We start from the raw sequence: 13,950 nt of genomic DNA, 5'->3' as shown, positions 1-13,950 counted from the left end.
AGAACCTCTATATAAATGTGACATTGTTATTAGTCTAATACTAGGACAACTCAGGAATCAAACATCTAGATCTAAATGGACTAGAAAAGGTACTGGCTAAGTGATTATTACTTGCTATAGGTAACAGTTCTCACTTTAAATGACAAATTACACCTCTCAGCACATTGGTTCATATAAAATTAATGAATATCAACTGTATGGAGACAGATTAAAAAAACATAGCAAGTCAATTCTGCCCAAAATTAGATCTTGGTTATGCTCATAAAACTGTCATTAACATAATGAAATGTTGTGCTCAAAGAAGAGCTTATATAACATGCATTTATCTCTAATTTATATGAATCTGCAATCTCTGTCTGCAATACTGAACTTCAGATCTCATCAACACTAAACAGAACATTTTCCAACAGTAATAGTCAGTAAACAGAGAGTGACTCTGAAATGAGAAGTCTTTTTCAACTGTGAACTCCAACTGTTTCTCACAGGAAACTGATCTTTTCTCCTGAACGTGAAGATATTTACCCTGAAAAGGAACACAAACAGAATCTGGAACTGTTTTCTTCTCACCACGAGGAATGCCAATCCTACCAGATCCACATACGCAGAGAAAACACCACACTGGAGAGGAACTTCCAATCCCAGACGACACTTCAAGAACTTCTACAAAATACTCACGTAGTGATCGTCGTCTCTTGTTCTTTAATTTCCTTCTTTTATTCATTCCAGCTTTAGATGGAGATTCCTCTTTGGCCTTTGGCTGGCTGGCAACTTTTGAAGAGTTCTGCTGGCTGAAGTGTGTGGGCACATGACGGGCAAGTCCTCCCTGAGATGCAAAGCTGGCATTGCACCCACCAACTACACACTAGGGAGAAAAAAGCAAAAAACTGCATCAGGTGCTTGTGCACAGGAGTTTGACAGATCTCTGTTTGACTTTTCTGGCTCAACTTCCAACACATTAAAGGGAAGATACATTCTTACTGACCTTGCAATTCTTAAAAACAAAAACCAAACATATTCTGAAGCAAATTTGTTTGAAGTTTTTAACTCCCAGTAATTATTCCATGGCATAATATTTTTCCATGCTATGTCATATTCTGAAATATTGTATAGCATAAAACCAATCTCAAACAATGCACTGGTAAACTCTTTGTACAGAAAATAAATGCTTCTGAAGACCTTTGCTTTTCATAAGCCAGCATTCCCTTATCTTTCAAAATACTGCATTTGAACATCCTCCTTTCTTGTGACAAGGCAGAAGTAAAAAAAACCATCCCTACCCACATTAAATTGGAAACAGCTCAATGCTCTTTGTAAATGCTACACGAAGTCAATGAACAGCTGGCTTACACTTCTGTCTAAAACTTAAACTTCAGAGATTTTAAGCAGTACTAACAATTATTTATAAATTTATTTGGGGATTCTACTATTACTTCAGAAGTATTTAAGAAAGTTCTTATTTAAAGAGAATGTCCTCTTTCTCAAACAGAAAAATAAGGAAAGATCCACCAATAATTAAGCAAAAACACAGAAACTAGAAGATAGCTGCAACTAAGCTAGTACTGGCTACAGTTATTAATGGTATTTTTGTAAGGATTTAGTTTATATTTACAATTATTTCATTTCCAAAATAAGTATTCAAATTATACCATTGGAGAGGGAGGGACAAACCTTTTTTTCTTGTGCTCTGAGCTTACAAGGGTAATAGCAAAGTGATTTTAAGATACACATTCCATCACTGGCTGCCATTAATTGTGTATCCATATGACTGATTTTCCTTCTGATCCAAACAACAGCAGTGGGGCAAATGACTTGATCAGCCACTAGCAAAAAACCTATCACCACTCTAAACCATTGGAAAGTTCTCCTCCTTCCACATCTGTTCTGCTCCTCCCCTCCCTTCCCTTCTTTCGCAGCTCTTTCACCTGTGTGTCCCTTCTCTAGCACTTCCCTGCACAGCAAACTGATGAGGCAGCTCCAACAGGAATTTGGGAATAAGTTATGCTGCAAATATGAACATACATAGTGCTAAGTCATCTCCGAAGACTAAGGACAAATCTGCAAGATTACAGTAACCTGCCCCAGTCCTGCACATTTGACTGAGAGACAAGAAAATGGCTGTAAAACTCCACATGTCCCATTTTTTGTCCCTAAAACCCACTGTGTTGGTTTCCAACAAAATTCTGGCTGCAGAATTGAAAAGTCTTTTCTGCCTCAACCTAGAAAATGGTTCTCCATGATAATCATAAAACACAGTATCCATGAAAAGAAAGAACTGTGCTGTCCCCAGAAACTTAATACTTGCCACAGGACTAAAAATATGAACATAGATTGCTAGACAGTAAAGGACTTTTTTATTTTAAAGGGAAAAATACTTAGAGGGAAAGTTTTCTATACCTTTTTACCTTGCTCTATAATTTCCCATGATCAAACAACACTAATATTGTCTACTTATATTGTAGTGACTTACAATGTAAGAAATCCCAGCACATCTGTGAAGTTCAGAACACTCTGGATGCTGATCTCATTTACACTGCAGTAACCTCAACACAATTTTCATCACTTCAAAATTAATGCTGAAGATTTAAATTTATACTTTTAGAATCATAGGATGGTTTGGGTTGGAAGGCACCCAACCCCTCTACTGTGGGTAAGGACATCATCTACTAGATTTGGTTGCTAAACTCCATCCAACCTGACCTTGAACCTGAATCACTCACTTGTATTAAAGGTGACTGAACTCACAATCAACAAATACCTGTAAAATGCATGTGTGCATTAGTTCAAGAAATCTTTCGTTCTCCAGTTTTTATGTCCCTGAAATAGCTGTTCTGCCCATAAAAGCAGCTTCATGAAACTAAACTCAGTCACTAAATCTAAATTTAGGATTAACTTTCACTGATGTGCTCCTGCCTTCAGATTCCAGCTCTTTCTGATCATACAAAAATTTTCAGAAAAAAAGAAAACTTGGGTCAAAAAACCCCCATACCCTGAAGTTCAGTCACACTGAGATATTAAAATATCAGCTTTACCAATGCCTGCTAGAGGTCAAAAATAACCTAAAGTCCTGGTAGAGTGCATGCATTACTATACTCCATGTTTATTGAAGTACAGTATCAAAAGGTAGTACCTTCTGGAAAAAAGCACAAACTTTGTGTCAGGCCCATTTCTAAAACTTTTTAAAACACAACTGAACTTCTTGTCAGATGGGAAACATTGTTTTATGACAAACTGCAGTTTGAGTCATGATGTCATAACTTGCCTTTTTTCTAGTCATGTACAAAGAAAATAATCACAGATACTCTACATGGGTTATCTACAGAAGCTACCATTTACTTTTCTTGCTCTACCCAAATTTTACTTCCAAAATACCCAAACCAGCATCCTTAAATCCTCAATATCTGCAACTTGCAACTGGAAAGTATCTTTTTCCAGACAGCCTATTAATAGTCTACCACTACAAGACAAATATTTGCAGAAATGATTACATACAGATACTGCATACTTTGAGACTACCTGACCATGTCATCAAATAATCAACAGCTGACAGATCAAAGATGACACAGAATGCCTTTGCAGTAGACAGGAAATAGTAGAAGAGGAGGAAAAAAAAAAAATCTTACCTGCTTTTTTCTTTTTTTTCTCTAAAATAATATATCCAGCAATCCGTTACTAATGGGTAAAGTCTCTTCTCTCCAAAGATAAAGGAGCAGTTCAGGCTGTCACTTCAGGATCTCTGGACGGTAAGTCACACCAAATCAGCTTCCCACCAGATAATTATACAGCTCTAGAGGGCTTCTAATAAATCAAACTCAACTATTATGCACAACTTTAAACCAAATCTTTTCATTTTTCCCCCAAAACCTAAATTTCAAAATTTCACAGTCGATTTGAAATACGACAGATTGGGTCCGGATTGGTGGATATGTTACTTCAAGAGAAAATAAGTAAACACATAAGAAGTTTAATTTCTCCAGTGTACCCATACCCACCATTATTAATGGGCAGTAATGACCAGTGACTTTAACAAACAGGATGTAAAAAAGTCTAGCAATGCAGGATTTTGTTCTAAATTCAAAATAACCGAATCTCCTACTTGGACCATTCAATGTGTAATTTTTCTAGTAAATCTAACAGCAATAGTTTAGACATCTGGATAAACTTTCTTATTGTCTCAACATCTGAGTGTTCAGGCAAAATGCCTTTACATTTTATATCTGCATCTGCAATGCTCTAATGGATGGAAGATATTCTGCCAAGAGAGTAACAGACATGAATTTCCAATGAGGACTGAAGATGCTTGGCTGCGTTTTCTACATTTCAACAACTGTTGCTCTATTAAGTCATATCAAACACAGTCACCCCTTAATGAATTCCAGAAGTTACAGGTGGCAGAATGAGCACCAAACTTCATTTTTATTATTACTTTCTTCCCCCCTTTTAAGCAAAGGATGAAAGCCTCCAATGAACCTGTGCTCTGCCATTCAATGTCACTGAAAACAATTACCCCACGTGAGCAAACCTTGCATGACTGCTCTTAAACATGAAGAGCATATCCACTGGAATCCATATGTGAAAGCAGCTGGCAGCTTACCCACATGCAGCCTTACAGAATCACAAACACATTTAGGTTGGGAAAGACCCTTAAGGTCATCGAGTCCAACCATAATGCTAACCAATATGGAAATATTTTGCATAAAATCTCCACTGTTTTGTGCTCATCTCCCATTTGTCCTTTCACTGTGCCTAACACTTTGTATTTGGTCACCTAGGCTATGTTTTAAGGGTTTATTTGATGTGTCTTAAAGTAACTTTCAATGCTGAGTAATACTTCCATAAAGTATTTTTCCCCCTGAGTCCCAAAAACCATGCTGGAAAATGCAGGTTGTCACAACTCCTTAACTATTCAAATACTTATTATTTGTAACAGCCAAGTTTAGGATAAGTAAGAGAAAATTTCTTCATTCACTGTTTCTCTATTTGCCAGTCACTGGTATCAGTTTTCCAGCTCAGACTATTCCTGTAAATCCACTTGTCTACATGGTCTGAAAGCCTGAAAGTCAAATTGCTGAACCCTCAACAGGACCACATGCTGATGATACTCCACAACATTCCACCAGCTTCTAAAAAGCTGCAAAAAAATTATGTAATAAGAGGTCTAAAAAAGAACAATGTTGAATTTTTTCTCTCTCAACTCTGCTTGTAAAACCATAAACAAAAATGAACATACTGGAGGTCTCTGGAGGGAATACTCACATTAAATTAATGTCTACAATGACAAAAAAAATTTAAAAAAAAAAGAAAAAAAAAGAAAAAAGTTGGCTAAAATCACACTGTAATAAGCAAAGAGAAAATTTCTTGCAGTACAAGACCAATGAAATTCAGGTATTTAGAGGAGCAGCACAACTTCAAAAATACCTAACAGTGGCCCAAAGAAGGCTGGTAAATTCTCAATCAGAAACACATTCTGTGAGACCAGTTTGCTTGTTTGTTGCTCTTGTCAAGAGAAACAAATCTAGGAAGTGGTTCTTAAGAAAATTAGGATTAAAAAGCACATGCTTTGCAGAAATCACATTTGACTACATCCTGAGAGCTAACTGCAATGTTAAGTCTCATTTAATGGACACTTTTTCTTTGGTGGAAGGACTGATGTGTGCCCTAGGAAAAGAACTTTATCAGTAAGAGAACTTAGTGATGATGGTCTTAAAAAAATAGGCAAAAAGCCCATCCACTTGTTCTACATGAAACCCAAGACCATCAGCATTAAAAACTTAGAAAAAAAATCGGAGGGAACAAACAGAAAAGTAATATGGCAACTAAAGGGGACATGAGGTCCTCAATTCTGCCTAAAGATCCAGGGTACCTTTATTTTCTTTTTCCTTTAGTTCAGCAGGTGACTCAGAGATGAGCTGGACATACACTACTAGGATATTGCCCCACATAAAAATGGAGCTAGAATAACAAAGGTCTCAAATTTTACCTTTTCTGTGACACAGGTACTGCAAAACTGATGCTGAGGGGGATACACTAAACCACAGAAACAGAAAAAACTAGGATAAATTTATGAAAATATGAAACCTTTTGCCTTTGCAATTTAGAAGTGGGTTTATTTCTGTGACAAATGAACTCCACAGTCACCAGGTTTATAGGAATGCGTGGTAAGGGCATGAAAAGCCACAAGGGCATTTTAAGATGAAAGTGCTGCAGCTTGTTTACAGCTGAATGGAGTCAAAGGACAACACCACGTGGATCACAAAATTAGATAATTAAACTCAAAGTGTGCAACTACACAAAATGAGTCCACTTGCAAGCAAAGGAGTGACAGGACAGGGATATATCCTTCAACAGATTAGTTCTACTGCCAAGGAGAGTGTTATGTCTCAGACAGTCCCCAATTGTTTTTCATCTTAAGAAAAGACTTTTGTCTCTTATTTTCATTAGAAATATAAGAATATATCAACCTGTCATATATTTATTATTCTCTTCTGGTCATTACATGATTATAGCGTACTTTTACCTTTACAAAATTAAATTTTCCATGCTTTTAGTTGTAACTTTCCTAGCTAATATTCTTTGCTTTTCTTTAAAACATCCTGAACATCAGGTCTTCAGACAACACCATCGAACTGTACTATCACCATCACTGCCTTTTACAGCTTTCCTCAAAAATCCCAACATTCATTTATTTATTTTTTTAAACAAAACACTGAACAACTAGGTATTTTCTCCAAGTTTTCTAAAATGACACAGTACTTCCTTTTTATGCCAGGACTCAAGTATATTCTAATGAGGCAACTGAAGTTTCATTTGCAATTTAGGTTTTGGGAGATATTTTGTCTGCAATAATCATCAAGAACAAGAGGTCCTTAAACCAACTATTACTTGAAAAAATTTGGCTTCCCCTAAAAAGGTGAGTAATTAATATTTGTGAGAATAGCTAAATGCAAACAGAAACATTTGCTCCATTTTTGATTGACTGCCACAAGACAATTAATAAAGGCTGTTCTTGGACTGATCAAGATTAATATCCGACACTTTGAGTGTTTTTTTGTATCAGAGAATAGATTTCAAAAGAGAGTAAAAGAAAGAAGCAAGTGAGGAAAGGGGGCTTGTTAATTAATAGGTTGCCATCACAGACACTTACGTACTTGGCTACCTCATGTGAGCCCTGAAGCCTGTACTCAGCATAAGTGACAGGGGAACAAAAGATGTTACAAAATTCTACTGAGACCACAATTATCCTCCATTCAAAGCTCCCAGGAACAGATTGAGAAATACAGGGATAAAAAGAGGGACTCAAGACAACAGTAGGAAAAAAACTGCTGAAGTGACACACACTGAGTCACGATGATTAACTGCTGCAATCCTGTTCTGGTCTCTCCCTTACTATGACCAGAAAGCACAGAAAATCAGCTGGTGAAACAACAGATATTATTAGAAGTAATTACTGTAAATTTTAGGGCTCTAGCTGCAACCAGCCTACCCAAAAACTAGGATACCAACTTTGCCAGGTAACCTTGACAGCAAAAGTATTCCTGGTGTTTCTGAGCTATGCCCACTTCTTCAACCCATCTTTAAAACTGAGTTTCTTTGATCTAGACCAAATAACAATACAAATTAACCTATCAAAAGACTTTCACTCAAGACCAAAACTTGCCATTACACTTTAAGGTATCTAAAATATTTAATCCCAAAAATGAGAAAACCTGAGGTTTCCCCTGGTAACTGGCAGTTGCTTTTTCTTTTTTTTTATTCCAAGATTAGCACTTAAGATTAGTCCCTGTAACAGCCATATCTGCAAACTTTCAGGGGTCTAAGAGCCTTGTGCTCTGCTTCCAAGAGCATGCTAATCTCACTCCTTTGAACAAAGGGTATAACCACTTCAAAACCAATTTTCCTATTGTTATTCACTCTCCGGGTCAGAAATTTTCAGACTCAGCTACGTAGTTCAGCATGGAAAAAAAGTCTGACCTTTGTTACAAAAAAAAACCTTTTTCATGTGCAATGAAATGCACTATTTTCACTTTCTAGGTTTTGAGTTTAGTTTTGTTTTCTGTCATAACTACCGTTAAAAGCTACATAGAACAAGTAACTTCTGGAAGACACCACTGTAACAGAAAAGTATTTTTAGTAATAAAGCTGCCTTAAAATAGAATTTTAAAAAACGCAGAAGATATCACCTGAGAGAAAAGAGAGGAAAGGAAGTGGAGAAACAACGACTAAAAGTTCATGGACTGGGGGTGGGGGAGAAGAAGGCAAAAAAAATGCTATCTAAACTTAAAAAAAACAAACCTAGTTCATTTTCATATCCTACATGGAAGGAGAACTTCAGTCTGAAGTAGTGTGGGTGGGACTTACCATCAAGTGATCCAGGATTGACAGCTATGAACTGCCCCAACTGTATCCATAAGAGGATGAAGCAACTCATTAATAACGGATTGGTGGATATGGGAATGAGAAACACTACTATACCTAGAATTGCAGGTACAGGTTAGGGGGAGAAAGAAAGAGAAAGTTAGAAAATACTATGCAGGAAATACAGTCAGCTCAACGGCCCTGCATTCCTGACTTCCTTATTATTTTCAGAGAAGTCTGCCATAAATAATCACTGACAGCGTTTCAACCGAATTTAACAAAACCAGCTCTTACTCAAACACAGAATGGGCACCATCAGCCATGATCCAAAGTTTAATGTGGAAGTGTAAAGTATGATACAAAACATCTCAGAGTGTAAGCAGATCAACTGAAAAATGCACAAACCCCCTGAACTTAAGTACTATTTAGTTTTACACTCCCCTGCCATTTATAGATTAAAAGAAACAGGGATAGAGAAGCAATAACAGCATCTTCACCTGTTTCCAGGAAAGAACGAGGCCTTTGGGCACCACTATTGCAAAGATGAAGGCTCAGCTCATTGGATGCTTTTTAAGAAATCCTCCTGTGATGGTATTTTTCAATGACATATTGCATGAGGAAAACTAAATGGAATTTCTCTTAAAACAAGAGATGTTGTATCTCACAGTGAACCTTACCTTGAAAGGTTTGTCCCCACTGTGTGTCAGCATATGCCTCTGCAACCAGCTTTGACTTGTTGAAGGTGTATTATATACTTTGCAACCTTTCCACAAGCAAACAAACACCTAATAGAGTAAAAACGTGGTAAGTTTAGGAAAGTCAAAGAAAATAGTAAATAAAAAGACAGATTAGCAAAAAAGACTGTTTTCACCATATTTCACAATACATCAAAGGATTTTAAGAAATAACCATTTCATTTCAATATACTTCTCATATCTCACCAGAGAAAAATAATTACAACCACAAGTATTCCATAAAAACAGGTCACTGGAATAAAATATCAAAACACAGATGCTCCTGCAGATAAACACAACTGAAGCCACAGGATCTGCTGCAAAGAGTTTGTGTTTGCACTCAGTCTCTGTACCCACCAGATACCGAGTCAAAACATTTTTAAATGAAAAGTCTGCAGTTTTTGGGTAGTAGATACAGAAAAATTATTTACTCTTATAAACAACTAATAATTTCATTCTTTAAGCATGAAAACGTAAAAACTCTTAATTGCAATACAGTTCTTTATATACCAGAGTTGAGTTTTGTATTATGGAATAACGGATACCTCTAGTTAGGACCTTATATTCAATTCCTGATGAACAAAGTTACCATTTTTCATAGGATTCAAAATGTATGGGTGTTTTGTGATTCCAATGTACAGACCAGTCACATGCACAATAGTGCATTAACAGGAGCAGAACTTACTCATGCTGCTTTTCTCTCTCCTCTCATTGTGTTTATCTATAACTGAGGGAATAAAAACGCTCAGTGAACTTGCCTTTCATTAGAATTTCCTCAACAGGTCTGTGTGTGAAGGGAGGTAAAGCCCTAATTTGTCACAGCAAAATACAGTCCCCAGAAACAGCACTGTCCACAATACACGTTTTCAGAACTGCAGGAAACTAATTGGATTTGAGTTTCTTGTTCTCGTTCGGAGAATAAAAACCTTCAATCTTCAAAAGATTGTATTTTCAAAACAAAAGAGCAGCCACAGGAGTGCTACGTACTTGCTGTATAATAGATAGATGGCCCAGCTTTACTAATACAAAGCTGGAAACCCCTGAATGTCTGTATGATTGAGCCAGACCTACTGACACAAGGCCCAGCCCCCTAAAGCTTTGATGGCTGCCACTCCTCAGTTCTGAGATTCCCCCAAAGCAACAGAATTGGAATTTCCAAGATCCCTGCCTCTGCAACAGCTCCAGAACTGTCCCAATATTTCCATCAGCAACTGCAGGGCACTTGGCAAAGGTATGAAGTTAGAGACTGTGGAAATGCAATCCCTCCAAAATACAAGGACTTGGTTTTACAACCACCCACCAGAAGTTCAGACAAGGCTTATTGGAAACTCCTGTCAAAAGGTTGAATCCAGCCTTTTTTTTTTTTCAGGAAAAAAAAAATCTTTTGGAAGTAAAACTATTCTGTCAAAAAGTTTTCATGGATGAACCTAATTTGAACTGGAGCCATTATCTCAGTATTAGCTCAAAAATATACATTTTACCCTTCAAGGATGTTTATCACACTCCTTTCTGTTCTCAAATTCCTGATCTCCCCCTTTCCTTTAAATTTAGAGTCACTGTAGCTAAGTAATACCTGAAATCCAATCAAAGCCACGAGAATACCATTTCTAACACACTTTAACACCTCACCGGCAGGTGGCAGACAAATCCCTGAAAAGAAACCACCAGGATCCATCCCTCTTCCACAGCACCCAGTTGGAACTTTTCAAAAAATAAACCATCTCCAGTAGGAGGATTAAAAAGTGTGAACTGAATGCAACAGTTATTAGACACTTCCTGCTTCCAACAGCCTCCTCTTTCAAAAAGACAAATACTGGTTAACCTCTTCTGTACAAAATTACCCACAAATCTTGTTACATGGAATGTGACCAGAAACACAATACACCCAAAAAAATCCCTCAAAAAAATCAAACCAAAACCTGCAAAAGCTTCTAGTCCCTTTTCAAGAAATGTAAAGGGGTCATGGATGGGAAAACAAAGGTTCCCAGAGATGTAGTTACATGAAAGCCCACAGGATACCAATATATCTCATCCATTTAATGGTTTCATCCAAAATTCACGTAAGACTTCTATAAACCTACAAACAGAACTCAGACATCATCTCATGAGTGCCTAAAAAGCCAATTCTGCTTAGACCTTGGACTGAAAAAAGCCATCAAATATGAAGCTGAAAAGTTCAAATGTATCACAAATCATTAGCTAAATACAACCAGAGTCCTGGTTGTCAGTGACACTTTTACATGCAAATTATTTAAAGTAATGCAAATTAGCATTTTATTTAAAGTTTCTTATTCACTCAAGATAAAATGGTGTAACAGCCTAACATTTTCCTTCTGGAGAAGTGACAGTACAAAAAGTCAAAAGACAATGACTATTCTAGTTTAAGAACTAATATTGTCTCCCTCAAAAATTGAAGAGCTGCCACACATGGCACTTAAAGCAGGTAGATTACTTGTGTTTGATGTAAAGGTAGTTTACATGATATATTCCAGGCATCAAAGGTAATTTGGGAGGTTGGGGAGGGGCAGGTAGTTAAGCACACAGTTGAAATTAAATTACTCTACTGGAAGATGTTTTGAAGCATTAAAATTGAGACCAATTATCATTTGACCAGGGATTAGAGTGATACTTAGATGTTTATATATGCACCTCAATTTAAAAACAAAAAACTAGACGTAATTATACTGAAGGTAAACTTGCCATCAATATTACACACAGGGCTGTTTTGGTAAGGCTTTGCACTCTTGAGTCAGTCTTATGTCTTCCCTATTATACATTCTGGATGTGTTTTACCTCTAGTGAGACTCCATTTGTAACAGTAATTAAGATGTGACTTCACCTGAGTTCACAGGCAGCAACACGTACACTAATAGTTTTAAGAAAGTATAAGCACTTAAAGACACACCAGCAGCCTCAGGATGCCGAGAAGTTAACACACTATCAAAAACCTGATAGTCTCAAATAATTTATTCAAAAGAACTTACTATATCCTTAAAGTTAGGCATTCAGCTAAAAACACGAATAACAAATCAATGCCAAATACAAGACTGAACAAGGCCCAGCCTGAGTTGCCACTAGTCAGAAAGTGGTATATTGAAACACAAAATTTGCTACCGTCATTCAAGAGCAAATCATTGGGAAATGAGAAAGAGGGAAAAGAAACACCAACCCCTCCTCGCTGCCCATCCACGTGTATGGAGCGAATGTGATCGGCCAGGTCCGGGCTGGAGCTGAAGCAGGCGTGGCAGTGATCCCAACAACAGTTGTAGGCAATGCTTTTGGCAGAGGAGGCAGGAACTCCTTGGCCGTTCATCATCACCGGGGTGGAACGCCCGCTGGAAATTGTGCTGTCTACGTCCATGATAGTGCTGCTTATGCTGCAGGACAAAACAAAAGCAAAACCGAACCCAAGTTGGTATTTGTTGCACGTTAACAGAACAAATAAAAACTGTAGCTCTTTTGTTTTGGATATATTTAGACGGGTTGAAAAAAAAAAGCTTAAACAAACTTACTATTTATGTACAGTTAGGAAACAGCTACTATCATTTGACAGTGTAACTTCTGTACACTGGGAACACTTCTCCCCTTCACTGACTTGTCAGAAAATTAGCTCTTAGGTGATTAACAAAGTAATTTTTAAGCTACATTTGTTATATTTATTTCCCAGGAGAGAAGAAAAGGAAAAAGACCAGCATCCCCCACCAGCACTAGACGCTTAAAAAGAATACAAAACTCAAGTTTTACAGGTTTAAGGTACTCCCACATTGTCCCGGCACAGTGTCTTTCACATGCATTGCCTAAACTAATGCTTTTTGTTTCGAGGTTTTTTAAACTTTCCAGAGAAGTCAGAGGCAGCAGAGGGAATCCGTGGCCAGCAGGGGTCATGTTCATCAGCCCTCCAGCTCTCTACCTCGGCAGATACAGAGAAAACATCAAGGGATCAGAACAAGGTTGCAGAGGGTGTGCTCTTTCCACATATATAAGAAAAAAAAGCATGGAGACAAAATGTTCTTCCTCATTAAATAGCTACTGATACACCTTTTTTTTTATCTTGGTAACCTGTTCACTGCCTTTTAGGACCTTTATGTTTTGTCTTCCGCAAAGCCACGGCATTACAGAGCAGCTCATCTTTGGCAGGACCTCAAAAGACCAGGTGGTCAAATCTCCTTAAACAGCAGCAAGTAAGATCAGATCGCTTGTGGTCTTGTCCAGCAGAGTTGTTAATGGCTGTTTTCAAAGGCTGGAATTTCTGCTACCTTTCTGAACAATTTTCTCAATGTCTGACTAACCTTGCTGTGCGGGGAGGGAGAAAATTTCCCAGCATCTCATCAGAATTTCCAGTGTTGTAACTTCTGTCTGTGGCCTCTCATCCTTGGCAGCTGCAGGGTTGAGATGACTCTGCCTCCTCCACTGTTAAACCTCCCTACCAGACCACTGAACACAGCAACAACCCTGCCCTCCTTTATCCTAAAACTAAAGAAACCCACTCTCTCAGCCTCGCCATGTATTGCATTTGCTTCAGCATCCAAACCACCTTGGAGACTCTCCAGTATGTGAGTAACTGGGATGAGTCCCAGTAATCCACAGTCTTAATGGTGCCAAGTAGAGTTAAGAACCACTTCTCCTGATCATATACACACACTTTTGCTAATACAATCCATTATGCAGCAGTAATTTTTGCATACATATCTTTAAATATTCTTCTGAGTAAAGTGCAAGGAAAAAAAAAAATCTAATTACGTTACTTTTAAAAAAAAAGAAAATAGTCATTTCCTATTCAGATCTACATAATATTTATGATTTTCTATCATCACATCCCTTTTCTTCCCTAACTCTTGTAGATAATTTCTATGTTAAATCATTC

The 13,950-nt window shown here is 37.4% G+C and overlaps 1 protein-coding gene across 3 annotated transcripts in view; it reads right to left on the bottom strand.

Moving 5' to 3' along the window:
* The window catches only part of AEBP2 (AE binding protein 2), a 30,758-nt gene extending 18,298 nt beyond the window's left edge, over positions 1–12,460 (bottom strand). For all 3 annotated transcript variants that reach the window (XM_018080726.2, XM_018080727.1, XM_018080728.2), the window contains exons 1-3: positions 12,256–12,460; positions 9,030–9,137; positions 676–862 (exon numbers count right to left, since the gene is read on the bottom strand). In XM_018080726.2, the coding sequence (XP_017936215.1) occupies positions 676–862; positions 9,030–9,137; positions 12,256–12,447 (487 nt within the window). In that variant the 5' untranslated portion in view covers positions 12,448–12,460. The remainder of the gene's footprint in view (positions 1–675; positions 863–9,029; positions 9,138–12,255) is intronic.
* Between the last annotated feature and the right edge of the window lie 1,490 nt (positions 12,461–13,950).

This window comes from Manacus vitellinus, unplaced genomic scaffold, assembly GCF_001715985.3.
Source record: "Manacus vitellinus isolate BGI_N305 unplaced genomic scaffold, ASM171598v3 scaffold_5_pilon, whole genome shotgun sequence".
Lineage (NCBI taxonomy): Eukaryota > Metazoa > Chordata > Aves > Passeriformes > Pipridae > Manacus > Manacus vitellinus.
Note: the sequence above shows the minus strand (reverse complement) of the source record. Positions and strands in the feature narration are given on the sequence as shown.